Consider the following 19295-nt stretch of genomic DNA (forward strand, 5'->3'; position numbering starts at 1 on the left):
AAGACTTGGAGTCTCCATCACCCTCCCAGCTGTCACAGCCAACGGCAATATGGGATGGGGAATTTAGCAAATGCCTCCTAAAGCCAAAGAATTATTTCATTTCACCTGTGTGAGGTATGAAAAAAAAGTCCTTAATAGTGGTCTATTATTTTTTGTAATTTTGAATCAAATATAGAACCCGTAATCTTAGTTTAAAATATTTTTCCTGAAGATGAATAGCAAATTTGAACATATTTAGGATAAGCCTGCTGCATGCAAGAGAAGACAGCTGCAGGAAGGGTATTTGCTTCAATTCAAGATCCCAACCCACCAAAATGCCAGAAAGGAAAATGTAGCAGTTGATAGAAATTTTATTTAACAAAAAGATCAGTTATCCAACATTTAATGGTATCAAACTCAAAAATATATTTCACTGCACTTTCTGTAAGAACTGCATTAAAAACCAATACAAAATGTTTTCATTCAACTGAAATATCAGCTTTTAGAAAGAGCATCTCAGGAAGCTTACATCCCACACGTACAGACCAAGGAAAGCAAGAAACTAGACACAAAGCATATAATGGAAACACAACTGCCTTCCTACTCCTCTTTGACAGTGTCTCACTATACGTAATTTGTGCACTTTACATGTAGTGTACTGAGGGGAATCACACGGCCTTCCAAAAAACGTGTGTTATGGGTATTTAGTGCTAAGCAGCTTTGCTCCATTTATCGAGCTAACGGGTGACTGTCTCAAGAGCTCACATAATCTAAACAGCACCCTCGGGGACGACTCTGTGTTGAGGGATAGGCCAGAATGTTTGCACACACAAACAGATGGGCCTATTTCTTGATTTTATCACTGTCTGTCTGTTTGTTTGCCACTGCAGACTGCTCTGCTGCTTAAGCTCTAAGCACCTACTCCTTAGTCTAGCAATTCCCAAAATAGGAGACAGAAGCCCCACACAAAATCAACTGACTCCAGTATTTATGACAGCACTTGGACTTGTAATACTAATATTTAATGTCTAACAGAACTATAAATAGGATTGCAACTGGAAAGGTTTTGGAATCACTGATGGGAACCCTGGCCAGCAAGAGACAAGGTTACTAATTCAATACAATACAGATGGAAGAAAACTTTTATTCCGTGAGGTAAAAACCCAACACATACACAGTATTGATTCTAGGCCTGTTTAATTTAATTCACAGTTTATGGAAATTTTGCAATGGCACAGCCATCGCTTGCACGTTCTGCAATTTGCAAATCAGATTTTCTGCTGGCAAATATCCATGTGAGTTTGTTCAGTTACTGGAAAGAGTGCTCACGCCTTCTGAAAGGAACTGGGATCAACAGCTAACAACTTTTACAGGTTATTTTCATGGGGAATATTTTGGTTCATTCTCCTGCACAAGTACTTCTGATACAGCAGGTTTTTAAAAACTCTTTTAAAAGCACTTGGTAAGTTTTCTCTCTACCATCCATCCAAGTGACTGTGTATTGTTCAATGAGAACTTCTGACCTTCAGCATAAAAACAGATCACGTGGATCATAACACCACATATGACAGTACACTCTTTACCTGTTTATACACCCTACCTTGAGGCACTTAACACTTTCTTCAGATATACCTAACAGTTCCAACTGAAAATGTCTTCCTATTTTAAGAGCCTACCCACACCCCAGCACAGGCAGACCCAGGCTATCCTTCCAGAACCATGCTTGCCAAAACCCCTTCCAGTACACATGTTCAAACAGTAGGTCAGCTCAGGACTCTTCTTTTTTTCTTATCTTTACAGTTCATCATGTTCCTCTTTGGCCTCCTGATCTTTCAACTTGAATTCTTCAGCAGTAACTTTACCATTTCCGTCCCGGTCTTGATTGGTGAACATATTTTTAACAATCTTCTCAAAATCAAAACCAGGAGCTAGTTTTCCTTTGCCAGAATCAACTTGAGCTTGGATGTACTCTGAAAACTAAGCAGAGGGAAAGGAGAAGAAAACAGCTCACAATTAAATGGAAATTTAAAACTGAAGAGTATTTCAAAAGTAGCATTTACTTGTCATCGACTATCCAGCATTTTACAATTTTATTAGATGCACGTAGAAGTACACTCTTACTACCCTATAAATTTTTCCACCTAAATTGGACTAATTAGGACAGACACAGGAGGTTTAGTCACTCCAGAGAGGGTAGTTTTGCATGCCAACACATGAAGCTTACAGACATACACCCACATTTTACAAAAAGCAACACACAAGAGAAAAAGAATGAAACAGAAATGAGACTTTAAATATCAGGATACCATAAGATTTGTTAAAGTAGCTTCAGGCATTATGCCTTCCACTTGAGTCCTGTGTGGGGAAGGTTGTAAGGTTAGTTTTCTCTAAAGGGCTTTCTCCCAATATGTATGATGAAGCTATTAAAGGTGATATTAAAGGTGATACAACATCTGACTGAAGTCATACTGCTGGCTTGCCAAAACCAGAAAGACAAACACAACTTTCCCAATTACTGTTATCTCTGGTGCTACTTGTTAAATGAGCTTCAGCAATGAGAGCTATTGCTGACATTCATTTACACCTTTTAAGCCAAGCATCCTCTCGTACCTCCTTGGCTTCTCCTTCTCCTTCCTACTAGGTGACCAGAAGGATGTTGATAGCAAAAGCCACATCCTACCTCATTCTCTAAACCAGTAAAAGCTCTTCTCTTCTCTGCAAGAACAGAAGTGGAGATGGAAGTAAAACAAAGAGGTGGAAGACAGTGCTAGAGAAAGGGAAAACAAGATTTCGATTTTACCCCATTAGCTTGTTAAAATCATCAAAGGCATCTCATGCTGTTCCACAGGGCCACAACCTGCCCCTTGAGCACTGCAGGCAGCTCTACTCCAGAGAGGAAAGGCACAAAGCAGAATGATAGAGAAAGGTGATAAAGAAGACGTAAGAAGAGAATGAAAAAAATAGAACTCCTGAGTTAAAATGCAGAGGAAAACCTCACAGAGGTTTATATTATCAGAGATGGTGTGGCAAAGGCAAAGAGCCCTCAAGTAGGGCACCCACTGACAAACACAATTCACCCATGGAAGGAGTGGCCGCAGGCATTGTCAGGCTCCAGAAGTGATTAGACAGTTCCTGGATATACTGCTGCAGGCTCAGATTTGGCTCAGGAATTCATCTCAAACTGCCAATTAATGGACACTGAGAAGGCTGATATAGTGAAGGATTGTTGGATACCAACTCCACCTCTTACACTTGTGTCCTAAGGATCTATTGTTGACCACAAGTATGGCCATTCTTTTTTTTTTTTTTTTCTGGTTCTATTTCTAAAGCAAAATAACCATCTTATAACTGACATGCTGCCTCCCTGTTAACTTGACAACACCATGTCAGAAGAAGAGAAGAGGAGAAGAGGAGAGACCCCCCTTCTTCAACATCTGCATTAATGATGGTAAGAGAAAACATCTTGATGACAGTGGAAGGAGAAAACCACTGCAGGTGTTTTCATTGTTTCAGCTTACCTCCTCCAAAAGAACCTCTCCATCATGATTCTGGTCTATTTCTTCAAAAAGATTGGGAGAGACTTCCCCATTCCATACAAACATGTACCCTTCAGGCAAGCCAGACACCAATTCCAGCAGTTCAATGTCAAAAACTAATACAGCGCTACCAGGTACTTCTCCTTCTGTCACAAAAAAACATCAAAGATGGGTATTTATCCTCACATTAAAGGGTATATTTCCTTTTAATCTATAATTAAATTTATCTTCCCACTCCAACAGGCACTTCTCTACCATGATCCTGAGCCCATCAAATCTTCCTGTTCAGGGTGGTGATCAAAACATAAAGAAAGCTTTCATAATAAAACTGCATCAATTTTTTTACTTATAAAACTAAAACTGTGGGAATAAATCAATTTTCCTTTATCTAGCAGATACACAGTGTACTCCTGTGAGATTCAACAGAGTTGCAACAGCTTGGGATGTTACCTCAAACAAACCACAGAAGGAGTTTAATTTATCCTTGAAAAAGAAAAGTCAAGGTCACCTCTAATCTTCTATTTGCAAGAGACTGCAAACAAGCAATCTCTCAGAGAGCCAGGTATATACCAAAACACTCATGCAATGTTTCAGACCATGCTTATCAAATGTAACTTGAACAGTGGAAGATACCTATGACAGGTATTAAACACGGTAGACTTTTTATGTCATGAGGAAATTTTCAATTTATTATATATAACTATGCACTTTTATATAATAGATAAAATTACGTACAAAATGTTGTATATATAATACTTTTAATTTTTAATGGAAATGCACTTAGTGGAAATCCTTATCTCTTAACACAAATTAATTCTCCTTTCAGTGTGGTACATGATGCCCTACAGTCTTCATAAACTACAAACTGTTCTGGAGCTATTCAAAGACCAGAACAACTAAATGTTTCCATATACATCAGAATTTGTTGATCTTGATGACCTCCTCTTAGAGTCCTTTCCCTGAAGTCTTTTAACTTGGAAGATGAGTAACAGCAACACACACTGGGACATGAAAGTTCTTGTCACTTCTGCATTGTTCTTTTTATTACTGCTGTCCCTGTCATTAAAAATTGACAAGCCTCAATGCTCTAAAGTTTCCTTAAAATGTATTGGTGTTGGGGTTTCAACAGCACCAATACACTGTTTCATGTCCTACATTCAGTTCATGTAGTTTCCGAATTTTGAGTTTTCTTTGAATTTCCTAACATATTAGTGCTGACCAGCCCCCTTCAGTTTTGTTTCTGAATAAATGTCGCATGTCCAAATGTGAGTACCCAGCTCCCTATCATGGAAAACAGCGTTTACATCCCTCTGCAACACCAGACTGCCTGGAGCTTTCTGTTCTGACAAAGCAACATTACTGGGGGCATGTGCTCCCTTTTGTACTGTGATGGTCTTTCTATTGGCCACAGCATGACTTCAAAAACAGACAGTATGTTCGTTCCATTGGGGAATGGGAATGGGGGGGGGAGTGTCTAAAATAATGAAATGAAAAATCTCTAAAAAAATCCCATTCAAGCAGCTAAGACACACTCACCTTAGGACCTAGTACATATGAAGTAACAAAACATGCATACTCGTGTTTCATTCACCCAAGGGATGCTAAGTGGATGTGCCTTACCAACTCCATCTTCTCCATAACCAAGATGAGGTGGAATAACAACTGTTCGTCGTTCCCCGACACACATGTCTTGAAGGCCCATGTCCATCCCCACTACTACCTGTCCAGATCCAAGAACTATGTTGTAAGTCTTGCCAAGGCTGTGTCTAGAGAGGAAGGAAAGAAGAATTAAAAAACACCCTCAACACGCAGAATTTCTGTTGTTCAAAATTACCACAAAAACTTCTAATTAGTGTCCTGTCACTGCCAAAAATTAACTTCATGGCAAATGCTCTGTTCTACCAAAAAGTTACCTGAAGTTGTTCTCAAGTTACAGTCAGCACCAAACAGACATGTCCCTGTTGCTGACATGTCCTCCAGCACTAAAATTATAGGCTTCTTTAATAAAATCCAATTAGAATCATTAATCATGCCAATTACACTCCCAAGGCATTTTATCTTGAAGATAGGGCTTTTGCCTTTCACATGTTTTTAACTACTGCAGTTGGACTTTTTGGCAGATGTTAAAATTCCAGATGTACATTTGACCCATATCCATCACTCCTATATGGGGATCTGGGTGCATTCCCATAGATCAGCCATCCCTTTAAATGAAATCTGTCACTATAACGTATTTACTTAACCAAAACAGCCTGGAAGAATACTATTACTGCTGCTATTTACTCATAATAACCTTTGAATTATACCCTGCGGAATGTGGCTCATTTCTAAAACCAGAAATTATCACAAGTTAAAAGCCCAGAAGTTAAACATGTATTGTGATTCTAAAAGCAAAGTGTGCAGCGTTAAGACTTTATTCTGTTGGTCTCCTTTCTTTGGTTATTTGTCTTGGCTGTGCCTCTGCAGGACATGCTTGTATAACAGAGTATCATTTGGAAAGAAAACAATTCAGTGGCTACGAGGTCAGCCTTCAAATTAGGAGCACATGACTCATGATCTTTGATACTCTATAAACTGCTTTGAATAAGTCTCAATGTCACTTGGTTCCTGCTACAAAATGAGAATTCAGCCTTCCTGTCATATAAAAGGTGTTTTGAACCCAAACACATTACTTGTATACATACTTGCCTACAGCACTGCATCACGTGTGCCAATCTAAGGCAGCTTTTCAGCTCTGCAAACTATTGTGTATCCTGTGAAACCTATGAGCTGCTTCCTGTGTTAATTATAACCTAGTTAAAAATAGCTTTTCCCAACTTCCCTTCCAAAAAATAAAATATTATTCGGATGACTTGAGCTATCCAAAAGACGAAGGGGGGAAAAAAAGCTAGCAGAAGTATTCTTGCAGCTGCAGCAAACACTGTCACAGGCTCACTTTAGTTCTACAGGAGACAGACTGGAGCAATCTCTTGCTTCCCTCATAAACCCACTGTCAGCAGGCAGGAGGAAGAGGAACATTATCATCACCATCATGATCAAGCCCTCTGACAGTTTCTCCATGCTGACAACACAGCACCACAGTACAGAAGAGTCAGCACCCACGTGCAGTACAGACATGACAGGTGACTATCTGCTATAAACCACACACAAGATATCTTTAATAAGACCACACCAAGCAGCCCGACCAGACCTCTCTCAGAAGCACTGAATCAGCACAGAGTGAAAATCCTACCCAAAAAAACTAATAAACCAGGACAGCTCATTCATAACAAGCCCTGTGTTGTCCTGGCATTACCAGTCCAGACACCTGAATCAGTCCATTTAAACAGAATGCCATGCAGACAAACTGTTTCATCACTCCACACATACTGTTTATGTTCTTCTCCAACACACTCCCACGTCCTTTTTGTTCCCAGTTCTCTTATTATGCTATGACAGATTGCCTTTTTCTTTTCCTCCTCCTATACATCTTAGGCAGGCAGACACAAAAAGAAAAATACATTCTACATAAATACTTACTTTTTTTCTTAAAAAGTCTTTACTCCCTGACAGCTTGCTTTGCAGGCAATTCATTCTGCTTTTACAGCTGCTGGGAATATTTTCCTTACCAGATCATTCAAATACTTACGTCGAGTCTAGCAAAGTACCATCCAGGAGCGAAGCATTGTAGTGATATTTCAAGTAATCTCCCTTCTTACTCAGTATGGTGCAGTTGGAAGGTCTGTAGTTAACAGTAATGCCGACAGAATCTGAAGGGTTGTGGAAGTCAACCACGTGGATGTCAAAGACCAGCACTGCAGATCCTGGAATCTTTCCTAAATAGGAAACAAATTAGGTAAATAGAGAAAGAAACGGTACCCAAACAGGCTTATGATGACCAGGTGCTGCACCCTGTAAGAATATGTGTTCCTGCTGCATCTGTTACTGAGTCATTCTGCTCTTCTCACTCAGAATTAAAAGGTGCAACAGAATACAAGCTGCATCCTGTGTAGGAAAGAGAACCAGTGGGAAAGCACTAAACATGCACTCCAAAGTTCAACAGTGAAGGAAAAAAATTTCATTATTCTGAAATCGAAAATTATGCAGAAATGAAGCAATAATGACATATTTCCTGTGACCATCCTAATAAGTCATCTGTCTTTGATGTACTAATTCAGTATCAATCATCAAAATTCTCATAGGAGTTCTCATGCTTCAAAGAATGTCACTATATCTGAAAAGTTACATTTCCTTAAAATGTCCTGATAAGAGGCAATTTATTCCCTGCCTCCCCAGGATTATGTGTAATTGCACTACCAAAATTGACAGATATATCCAGACCCAGGAATGGGGTTTGTTGGTAAAGGAGTCTAATTCTCAAATCAATTGCACAGACTTTGCAGTCCCAGATAACAGGCTTTTCTTTTAAGGCACTTATCCAAATAACATCCCAGAAGCCACCTTTTGAAACACCAGCCATAACACCATGTTGGCTAGAAGGGTTATCATATTCAACCTCTCAAAGCAATCCTTTTAGGTACTAATGAGTTTTCCCAAAACAATGTTAATTGTATGTTATACATACACAGATACTTCGTTGTTACATGCATCCACCATTTACAGAGGTGGCTTAGAAGTTCCACAAAAATTGTGGCTGTGGAAGGAATGGGGAAGAAAACAGGATGAACTCCTTCAGAATACAGAGCTTAAGACACACAGGTCGGAAGATCTCACAGTGCAGAGCTCCTGGCACCCAAGTACCAGTCTGCCTGAGACACTAATTATCCAAACAAATTCCGGTCAGCAAGTACCAGTCTGTCTGAAACACCAATTATTCAAATGAGTTCAGGCTACCAATTACATGTGAGATTGTTCTGTATTCTTATTGTCCTACCTACTGAGCTAATTAAAATAATTCTGCACATTCTGGGTGTAGTCTTGTCAGTTTTATGTCCACAAAATAAGGAACTAATTCATAAACTTTTAAAATGCCAGAAAAATGAAAACAGACACAGGTGGACTAAACAATAAAGAAAACCTCATTAACTATGGAAGTTGAAAGCAAATGAAAGCAAATTCAAGCTCACCTCTTCCTTCTTCTCCATATCCAAGATGAGGGGGGATTATTATTCTTCTTTTTTCACCAGTGCACACACCTAGCAAACCTTCATCCATGCCAGCAATGACATAACCTTTCCCGACATAGGTGTCATACGTATGGTTTCGTGAATAACTATGGAAAATATTTGCATTTTAGCACCGTCAAGTGTACTCGAGAAAACATGGAATCTTGCAATAGCTCTGCAACACAGTTCTTAAACCAGCTAAGGTCAAACACACGGTCATTAACCAGCACCAGAGAAGAACAAAGCAATCACCATGTTCCATGAATCCAGGCCATCAGGTTTCATCAGCCAGTGACACGTGTCACTTATTACCCAGTAGTGGGACCCTAGCTAGTGAACAGCTAGCAAATCTGCAAATTCATTTCTACTATGTATTGAAAGAAAAATCACACTTATTTTTGTATTTTAGACTAAGCACAAAACAAGTTTTGATAAGTAACTAAAAAAAAATTAGTTTTCTTCTTTAAAATTTCCTCTGCCCTGACACTACTTTAATAAGTACTTATCAACTAGATATAGCTGACGTTCATTGTCATGAGACACCCTTCAAACTACCTCATTTCACAACCACAGCTATGTAGTTCAACTACTACAAGGAGCAGGCGGGACAAATAAATTCTTCTGGGATGCACAACATTAAAATGAGTCACTACAACAAAGCAGCACCAACATTATCCCTCCTTCCCAAACCATGTCAACCACTTATACGTAGGTTAAAGGACCTGCTACAACACCTAATGATAAAATAAAACAAGGCTACAATGGTAATTGATGTTTATTACAAGGACATGACTGCCTTCTTCCTTTCTTCAAGACATGTTACATAAAGGCACAGCCCAACGAAGAAAAGGCAGAAAGGTTTCAATTAATCTTTACAAGGTAGCTCTGAGAAAGAAGAAGACCAGTACAAGACCAGACCCTGATGTAACTCAGAGGTTTATTCAACTGCTCTAAGTCCAGAAGACAGCCCTGGTTGAGTTACCCAGGGCCAGTTCTGCAGCTGAATATTTCAGAGCAAAAAAACAAAGGAAAATATTATTAGAGCTCTAAACCCCAGCCATTCACAGGCTTTTGGCATATTCCCTGTACTAGTAACAAATTTTCTCCTGGATAATTAACTCCAGGGTTTCCAGTAACTATTGTTAGCTGCTCTATTTCTTCATCTTTGAATTCTGCAGAAGGTCAGGATACGGTGGTCTAATGAATGCACCCTCTAACAACTGTCAGCAATCCAGAATGATGTAGAAGCTGCTGTCTACAAAGCACTTATTACTATTTATTGACAACAACCCTAATATAAGTAATAGAGCTATTTTCAAAATTTGTTTAATTACTATAGACAATACTCATTTACATCTCAAAAAAGAAAGATTCTGGGTAGGTGCATTGTGGACATGATTTAGGCTCTTAACTTACAAGCTTTCATAAGCCGCAAATCAAGGTCTACAGCGATGGCTGCTGTTGTAATACTAAACATTTTTCCATGGGTTTATTTCATAAAACATTTACATTGGCTCATTTTCATCTCCTTTTAGCTACTTCTGTCAGCTGTTCTGAAAGCTGGAGTGGGATGGTAAAGTACTGCTCAATTAAGAGTAACAAAAGTGACAGAAAGCTACAAGGGTATTATTCATCATATGATTCTGTACACAAGGCTCATGTACCCAGAGAGCTTTGAATTTACTGTGAAAGCAATCCCTCTTCCTTTATCACAGAAACACTCTTGTTGAATTCTGCGATTCTGTAATTCAGTCTTGAAAGACAACAGCCTTCAAAATGCAAACAGTTTTCAAGTACAAATACAATTAACCTCAAACTAGCCACTAGCACACTGATTCACAATTCGCAGGACATAAAACAGGTATCATATTTATTTTCTCTCTCTTCGGTGGTATTACCTATTTAGCAGAGAAACTGCTGTAGGGCAGAGTCTTCAGGCTCACATGCCTAAAGCACTCATGGCTTCACCGGGGGGTTACCGCCCCTAGATGGCGCCTGTGACACTGTCATAGTACAAACAAGCTCTTTTTCCTCGCACAGGGAAAAGTTTTCTATGAGTTTTTTAAGAAGACTCTAAGTTCGCTCAAAATTTTCAAAAAGGAAGGAAAAGCAAAGAATTGTATTTGGATATATTATGGACAAGACAGAGGAGTCCAAACTGGAAATGCAATGGTTTGGTTACCTGAATGGTTTAGTTACCTGGAATCAAATAATGTGCCATCCAAAAGTGTGCCATTGTAATGGTATCGGAGAAAGTCTCCTGTCTGGCTTCTCCGCTCACAAGATTCAGGTACAACCTGGTTCTCAATAACGATACCATCTTTGGGGTTATGGAGATCTAGCAAAACCACATCAAAGACGAGGGAAGCTTGGCCAGGAATCTCCTTACCTACAAGAGTGTTAGAGTAGAAAAATTGGTAAGAAACAGCAGGTGTTCTAGCAGAAGCTTAAACATGTTTGTTGAAGAAAAGTAACCTACTGCCAAATATCAAGCACCTCCCCTTCCAAAATAAATTAGAATCATAGAGTATCCTGAGTTGGACCAGACCCACTAGGACCATCAAAGTCCAACTCCTGGCCCTGCACAGAACACCCCAAGAATCACACCATGTGGCTGAGAGTATTGTCCAAATGCTTCTTGTACTCTTGGTGCTGTGACTATCGCCCTGGGGAGCCTGTTCCAGTGCCCAACCACCCTCTGGGTGAGGAACCTCTTCCTAATATCCAACCTAAACCTCCCCTGACACAGCTTCAGGCCATTCCCTCAGGTTCTGTCACTGGTCACCACAGAGAAGAGATCAGTGTCTGCCCCTCCTCTTCCCCTCACGAGTAAGTTGTAGGCTGTGATGAGGTCTCCCCTCAATGGTACCGTACAAAGTCAGACACTGGGACTGTCCAAGGACACTTCTCAGGTTTGAAATAAGTCTGAACCTGCGTTTCATCCTCTGAGTTCTCCTCTTCTCCAGGCTGAACAGACCAAATGCCTCCAGCCACTCCTTATACAGCTTCCCCTCAAAGCCATTCACCATCTTTGTTGCCCTCCTTTGGACGCTCTCTAAGAGCTTAATGTCTCTCTTATATATTGTGGTGCCCCAAAACTGCACACAATATTCAAGATGAGGTTGCACCAGTGCAGAGCAGAGCGGGACAATCCTCTCATTTGACCGGCTGGCAATGCTTTGCCTGACGGCCCCCAGGACACGGTTGACCCTCCTGGCTGCCAGGGCACATTATTCAATTTGCTCATATTTGTTCATATTCAATTTGCCACCAACCAGGACCCCAGGTCCCTTTCTGCTCTCCAGCGTCTTGTTCCCCAGTCTGTCTGCACATCCAGGGCTGCCCCATCCCAGGTGCAGAATCCAGTTTAACTTCATACGATTGCCCAGCCCTCTAATTTGTCTAGATCTCTCTGCAAATTTGCTTCCAGTCAGTCATTTTTTGTTTCAGTGGGTTTTTCACTCAATTCTCCAAATCAAAAATTTTACACTGCTCATACTGTGATGGCACTGCCTCACTGAAAACAGCTGCTTCTTCAGCAACACCCATCTTAGTCAACACACACCAGTTCCATCTCAGCTGCATGGTTTAGTCTACCAGTATTCCCAACACACTTCATGGAAGTGCACAAAATAACCATTAGAATACAAATCTGGTACATCCACTCCTCCCATCCTGTTAATATCAAAACAGAAGACCACATGGTGGAAGCTGAAGAAGGACAAATTGAGCATCTCAGTGAAAAACTACTTTCCCATCAATGTACAAATTATAGTGTGGGTTGCTTTGACCAAGAACCACTGAGTTAAAGATCTCAGCAAAATTTTGAAACACAACTTCACAAAGTCTTGTTATCTATGGAGATGGCTATCACAGTTAATGGTAATGAAGCCATGGAAGGCATATAAAACCACACCACAGACACATCCATAAACATCAGAGCAGAGTAAAAATACAAGGAAGAGTCACAAACTATCCTTAACTGCCCCTTCATTTAAAATGGGGACCTCTATGTATGATCTGCAGGCTGCTTAGTCTCACAAAACAATTAATTCACCTTGTAGTTATTGCTAAGGCATTGGTTGCAAAAAAACCCCCAAAACTGGAATTAAAAATACTTGTTTTTCCCAAAAAGTTTTATGCTTTCTGTGGTGGTCATTGAAAGAACTATGCAGTCACCTGTCTTCAAGTTTTTGGCTCCACTAGATATTAATCACAGATTATATTCCCCAATTGAAATACAATTTCAGCATATAAATACTACAACTATATCAACAATATATCTGTAAAGAAATTTACTGTTTAATTTTTTAAAAAATCTTGTACTTTCTAACCAATCCAATCCTATACATAACACGTTTTGAACCTCTCTTTCCACCACTTAGTTCTGTCTGTCCGAACTGGGTAATAATGCTGCCCATAAATTTAAAACATAGAAAGCCGAGTTTGTTTTAAAATACGGTTCACTTGGATTGAGAAAAAAAAAGGAATAACTAAAGGAATAACTTTTACCATCTCCTTCTTCTCCATATGCCAGGAAAGGTGGTATTGTGATAATGCGCTTCTCTCCTACGCACATTCCCAAGAGACCCTGGTCCATGCCAGGAATTAGCCATCCAATTCCCACATAGGTATCATAAGTTCGCATCCGATTATGGCTAAAAACGAGGGAGAAAAAAAAACAAACCCACAACCAAATGTCAGACAGCCACAGGAAAGAACAAAATCAATCTTTAAATCCACATATATCCACATACTACACACAATGTAACTCACAGCTAGCTACTCCAGAAGTATTAGTCCTTCATTTACCAAGGGCTGGGTGGGTAGAGTTTTCCAGAGAGCTTAGCTATGCCAGGAACCTAACAGGGGCTTTGAAAAGTCACTCACAAATACAATGGCAGCTGTTATGAAAGCACCGTTTTCCACTGAGCTCTGATAAAATACACACACTGTACACTTAAAATCTCAGTAGGAAAGCATTGGTAGCTCGATTTCATTACAAACTCTGCTTAGCTTATAAAACTTGTATCTAACCTGTATCTATGCTGCAGTGGTTATAGAGACCTTTAACTGACTGCAATAAACAGTAATATAAAAACAGACTTTAAAATTTAAAAAAGCATCTGTGTTGGTAATGCCCATTCAGAAATAATGTACAGTTTTATTGGTTTTAGTCAGTACTGCTATCCTTTAATCCCTGAATAAATTACTAACACACATATGATGCTAGCTTTCATTTCCTGTGTTTTTGGGCAATGGGCATTAATTGTTACACCGGTGAAAGGGGAGCAAATGATCGTGAGATACCTATTAAGATACACACACACAACACAGCTGCATACCTTGAATCAAACAGGGTCCCATCTAAGAATGTTCCATTGTAATGGTACCGTACAAAGTCAGACACCTGGACTGTCCGGGGACACTTCTCAGGTTTGAAATAAGTCTGAACCTGCACTTCGTCCTCTGAGTTCCAAAGATCTATCAGGAGCACATCGAAATGGAGCACAGCATTGGGGGGTATCACACCAGCTGCAAAAGCAAAACAATACATCCAGTTTTGTTTCCCTTTTTATACAGGGCATCAGTGAAAGGGAAACAAACCACACATACCCTAAAAAGAATGATTAATGCACACCTTATTCCTTGTTATGCTTATAACTCTCTGGGCTCTTGCCACTGTTGCAGATATTTAAGGGGGGAAATCTGGCAAGGTGAACTGTTATCAAAGCTGTCTATCAGGTAAACTCATCTTGAGTTAGCATTTGTTGCCTCTCTGAGGCTGTAGAACAAAGCTGCTTTTGGCACTGATAAAAACTTGTGCAGCTCTGCAATGCCAAACCACAGTAAGTATTTAACAGTGAGGTAGATATAAATAAATAGTGAACTTTAGTAGCAAGGTTTATTTGCTGAAGGTCCTCTACAGTCAACAAATAGCTCTCCCTTCAGCATGCAGAGGGTGTCTGGAGAAATTAGCTAGGCTATAGGATTAACAAACACCCCTGAAGGACAGGGGAGAACCTCTCCAAAATTCAGTACCTGCAATTTCTACCCTTCTCTTCTGTGATTCCATTTTCTATCTCCTCTGCTGGATCACTTACACAACCAGCTATTCATTCACTGGCTCGGGGCCGTACTTACGGACGCCTTCACTTCCGTAGGCAAGCTTAGGGGGGATTTTCACAAACCGCCGCTCATTCACGCACATGCCAACCAGAGCTTTGTCCATCCCAGCAATAAGTTGACCTTTGCCCACAAACACGTTGAATGTGGATCCCCTGTCATAGCTGAAGGGGGAAAAGCAGGCAAAAGAGTTCATTTACCCCCCATTCGACTTTTTTTTTTCCTTGAGGGAGAGAGTTTAACTCTACCTTGGTCTCCCTCTTGCCCTGTTAGCATAATTTCATTGCAAGGCAGCTGCTAAGAAAAGAGGTAAATCCAAGTGTTCCCGAGACTTCAACCCAGTTCTACTTCTGTTCACTGCTCATTGTCTATCTGAAACACATTCTAGCAGTGTGCAATGTGTACTGCGGGCACCCAAAGCCTATAACTGCAAACAGCTAATTTACACACTAATATTATAAGCAGCACTGGAAAATTAAGGAAGAAAAGGAAAAATCAAACACTATTACGGGATACGAAAAGATGATTGCTCCCACAGTACAATCTCAGCATATTGATTTTCGTGAGTAACATCACAAAAATATTGCACAAGACTGATAAGCTTTAAGATGTGAGACATCACAGTTGGGGAATCTCCGTAGGAGAAAGTGAAAATATGCCTTTTTGAGTAATAGCTGTGAGGTTTGCAAATTGGTTATTTATTTATTTTATCCTCCACATTCATAGCTCCCATTAAAGTATAGAGACACGTTTTAAACAGCACATTTCCCAGATCCAGAAACAAGAGAGCTAGCTAAATGATTCTCCTCTGTGATAATACATAAACATTCAAAAGGTAAAAGAAATGATACTTAAATGATTTACAGTTTTCCAGAGGGGAAGGAGAACAGAAGCGTTACCACAGAAGAACACTAACATCATCTTAAGTGGTTAGCTTGACCACCTTAAATCTGCACAAGGACCTCACTTTGCTATGTCTGAATTACTGCTGTTATTTAATTTTTTGAAGTGATGTATAAACATACAGTAGAAAGCATTTCAAAGGCTTCATGTCTGTTTTTAAGATTTTACTGCTTCCATTTGCTTGAATTCCTTTTATAATTTCAAGGATTTCTTTTTTTTTTTCTTTTTTAGATAAAAATCAGACCGGGGGGGGGGGAGAAGTTGAAAAAAAAAAAAAAAAACGGCTTGTGCCTCTTTGCCTGCTAAAATATTTTGGAAAGCAGCCAGTAGCTAGATATTGCTAGGGAAATGATGTCAAACTTTCCTTCCAAGACTGTACACATCACTTCCACAACACACTGAGCCTCCTAACAGTCCCAGACCCTCGAATCTCTCAAATATTTTACTAAGCAATATCTCTGTATGCTCCACCTTTCCCCTAAAATAGACAACCCTCTATACTGAGCATTCACTTTCGGTTCCACAAATATTCCCACTCCCAGGAAAGGACGGGAAATATTCAAATTAGCTCCTGACAAATTCTATTACACACGCAAAACCATAATTAAGATGTTAAGATTAGTTACATAACAAGTCACAAAATGTATTTTGTAGCAATTAACAAAGTTTGGCAACGTATCTGGGATGAACTTAGAATAGGAGAGCTTTTTTTTTAATAAAAATAAATACACAACTAAGAAAACATTGATGTTAAGCAGAGAACTGAACAAAGCAGTGATCAGACCATGCAGCTTTGGAGGACTGACTTTGCAGATTCCTTAAAACTAAGCAAAATTCATTTCCATTAGTGGAATTTACCAAATTAATAGCAGATGACTAGGCAATTCAATTCAGACTTTAAAGTGCAAATTATTTTATGGCCATGGAAATCAAAATGCAAATGCTGATGCAAAAGAAAAATAATAAATAGGCATATTAGTTCATTTATATGACACAGTCATAATTAGTAAGACTTCATCAACAGCCTTTTAACACGAAGAGCAGTATTATTACCTTCTGTTTGGAAATACAGAAAACTAATTTTAAAACTCAAGAACATTTACAACAGCTGAAGAACAAAATAAAACTGCCCTTAGTTCAACAACTAGAGTATTTTCTAGACTGTGTAGTAGTGTTTGATTGAACTGATGCTGGTAAGCACGTTCACAAATTTTTAAAAAAAGCAAACAAATGAACAGAAAAAAAGGAGAAAATGGGCTTTCTAATAGGCTAATTTTTGTACAAATTGACTGAATCTCCTTAACTTGTATGCAGGGAACAGTAAAGATTTTACAACAAACACTCCAAAATATTTCTTCCATTAACCAACAGGACATAAAATCCTCCTACTTTTCCATTGTCTTAACATGATAAACCGCTGTCATTACTCTTAAAAAAGACCATAGTTAGTGAATAATGCAAGTGTACATCAGCATAAGCTGTCATCCAGAAAAAAACTCCTGTGCTGAACAAACCTGATGTTTTGTACCCTTTTGAAATTAAGATGGACATAAAAATATTCAAGTTAGACTAGACTATCATCTTACTACTTATTTACTGATATTTAGAGGACCCAAAGAGACAATTATTGTACAGTTCTGCATGGAACTGCCCCAAATAATTCAGAACCAAATGACGAGGAATTTGGAGCTAAAAGGAGAGCCAGCACCTGGGTAGCCCCTCCAGGTGCTCTGCCTCAATGCACAAGTTTGCTGGTACAACTCAGGGTGTAAATAAGCCTCAGTATGTATCTGCAGCAATCAGAAACACACTTCTGAACACGTGGCCGGTTTCCCAATTGTCACATATTTGTAAAATGAGCCACAAGGATGCTGCCTTTCTGTGTCCTCACATCTGCAGCTAAGACTTATTTTCCAAGCCTGTCAGTTGCCAATGAATTCACTGCCCTTGCTGTGCCTTTTCACTGCGACTGCACCAACACCAGCTGAACCACCAGCTACCACATCCCACATTTTATCCAGAGAAGTGCTGGTGAAACAGCACTACTGGCATACTACATAAAGTCAGCTTCAGAGGAAGAGCTGAGCTTACTTTGAAGGATAGTTATTTCCCTAAGGCTGTAGATTTTCCTTGAAGCACAAGGCAGATTACCAGGATTACTGAAAATACATTTTGCTTTATCTTTCTGAGTAATACTTTGATCAGTGGCAATGAATGAAGCAAGAAAAAACAAATAACCCGTCAGCAGCATCAACATCCTTCACAATCTCCTGATCCCACTATTTAGGCTTCTTGATGCTAAAATAACAGCAGGAAAGCGGCCAGGCACTTCACTGTACATAGGTCACATTTACTCAAGGGGAACTCATGCAAAAAATTCTATGTAAGTACAGCCTGTTAATTCTTACATTTCTGGCAAGGATAATGATTCAGAAACACTTGAGTTCGAGTAGGTTCGAGCCTGGAGAAGACATAGGAAACGTACAGAAAGAAATGGGCAGGAAATCACTAAATACTGTGAGAGACTGCAATACCACATACGCCCCTGTTTACCAGGCTAAGGCTAACAGAATAACCTTATAGTCTTCTCTCTTGGAGCACAAAGCTCCCACTCAGTGCCTTGGAGAAGCAGCTGGAAGAACGTGGTGGGGATCCATAAGGGCAAACTACTGCGAACTGGACCCAGCCCTCTGCCCTTTTACGTTTCAAAGACATCTTCCCATAGTGGTCTGTACGTCCCGCGTTCCCGCTGTACAGCACTGCCCATCCTGCCGCTGACAGAATGGTCACACCAAAAGGACCCACGGGGCATAGCTGGGAAAAAGCAGCGGGACCTGAACGGAACCTCAACCGCAGCCTCCGCCCAGCCCCACAACCTCTGCACATCCGCAAGAAACACTCTCGTGGGACCAGGACCTCCCTCTCCCCCCGAAGCGCACCCTCACACCAACCAAACCCCGAGGGGGCTGTCCCCCGCGGCGGGCTCATGCCAGACCTGGAGTCGAAGCGGGTGCCGTCGGGGAAGGCGCCGAGGTAGTGGTAGCGCACAAAGTCGCCGGGGCGCACGGCCCGCGGGCAGCTCTCGGGCACGAAGCGCCGCTCGACGCCGAGCTCGGTGCCGTCCGGAGGGCTTTCGGCGGCGGGCACCGGCGGCGCCTGGCACGCCGCCCAGCTCTCCAGCAGCGCCGGCAGCAGCAGCAGCAGCGACCCGCAGCCGGGGCCCCGCCGCCGGGCCGCCAGCCCCGCCATGGAGAGCAGTGAGCGGGGCAGCCGCGGGACGCACCGGGCGGCGAGGGGAGGGAGAGAGGATGGAGGGAAGGGGGGGGGAACAGGGAAGAGAGGGAAAACGGGCAGGGAGGGAGGGAAGTGAAACCGCCCGCCCCGGCCCGCCCGCTCCTCCTCCCGCCGTTGCGAACTTGCAAACGTGGATGAAGCGCTCCCACCGGGACGGGGGAGGAGCAGCCTGGGCGCCGGCTCCCCCCGCCCGGCGCGGGGCTGCGCAGTTCGGAGCGCGGCGGAGCAGCGCCCGCACCGCCGCCCCCGCGGCCGCCCCGCTCCCCTCCCCTCCCCTCCCCGGGCCGGCGGTGCGACGTGGCGCTGCCCCCGACCGCCCCCCCGGCGCTCCTTCGCTCCCGGGTGTGGCACG

General features: G+C 41.3%; 1 protein-coding gene across 2 annotated transcripts; it reads right to left on the reverse strand.

Moving 5' to 3' along the window:
- Positions 1-332: 332 nt before the first annotated feature.
- Positions 333-18944, reverse strand: FKBP9 (FKBP prolyl isomerase 9). Of its 2 annotated transcripts, XM_032708044.1 has the most exons (11): positions 18645-18944; positions 14765-14910; positions 13966-14155; positions 13133-13278; positions 10820-11009; positions 8582-8727; positions 7144-7330; positions 5136-5281; positions 3498-3661; positions 2780-2862; positions 1882-1956 (listed from the first exon to the last, which is right to left on the reverse strand). In XM_032708044.1, the coding sequence occupies exons 1-10, from the start codon at positions 18896-18898 to the stop codon at positions 2812-2814; spliced, it is 1620 nt and encodes a 539-aa protein (XP_032563935.1). In that variant the 5' UTR covers positions 18899-18944; the 3' UTR covers positions 1882-1956; positions 2780-2811. The 2 variants fall into 2 exon arrangements, with proteins under 2 accessions (XP_032563853.1, XP_032563935.1); XM_032707962.1 differs by lacking the exon at positions 2780-2862 and having other exon boundaries at positions 333-1956.
- Positions 18945-19295: the final 351 nt, after the last annotated feature.

This window comes from Chiroxiphia lanceolata, chromosome 1 (genome assembly GCF_009829145.1).
Source record: "Chiroxiphia lanceolata isolate bChiLan1 chromosome 1, bChiLan1.pri, whole genome shotgun sequence".
Classification (NCBI taxonomy): domain Eukaryota; kingdom Metazoa; phylum Chordata; class Aves; order Passeriformes; family Pipridae; genus Chiroxiphia; species Chiroxiphia lanceolata.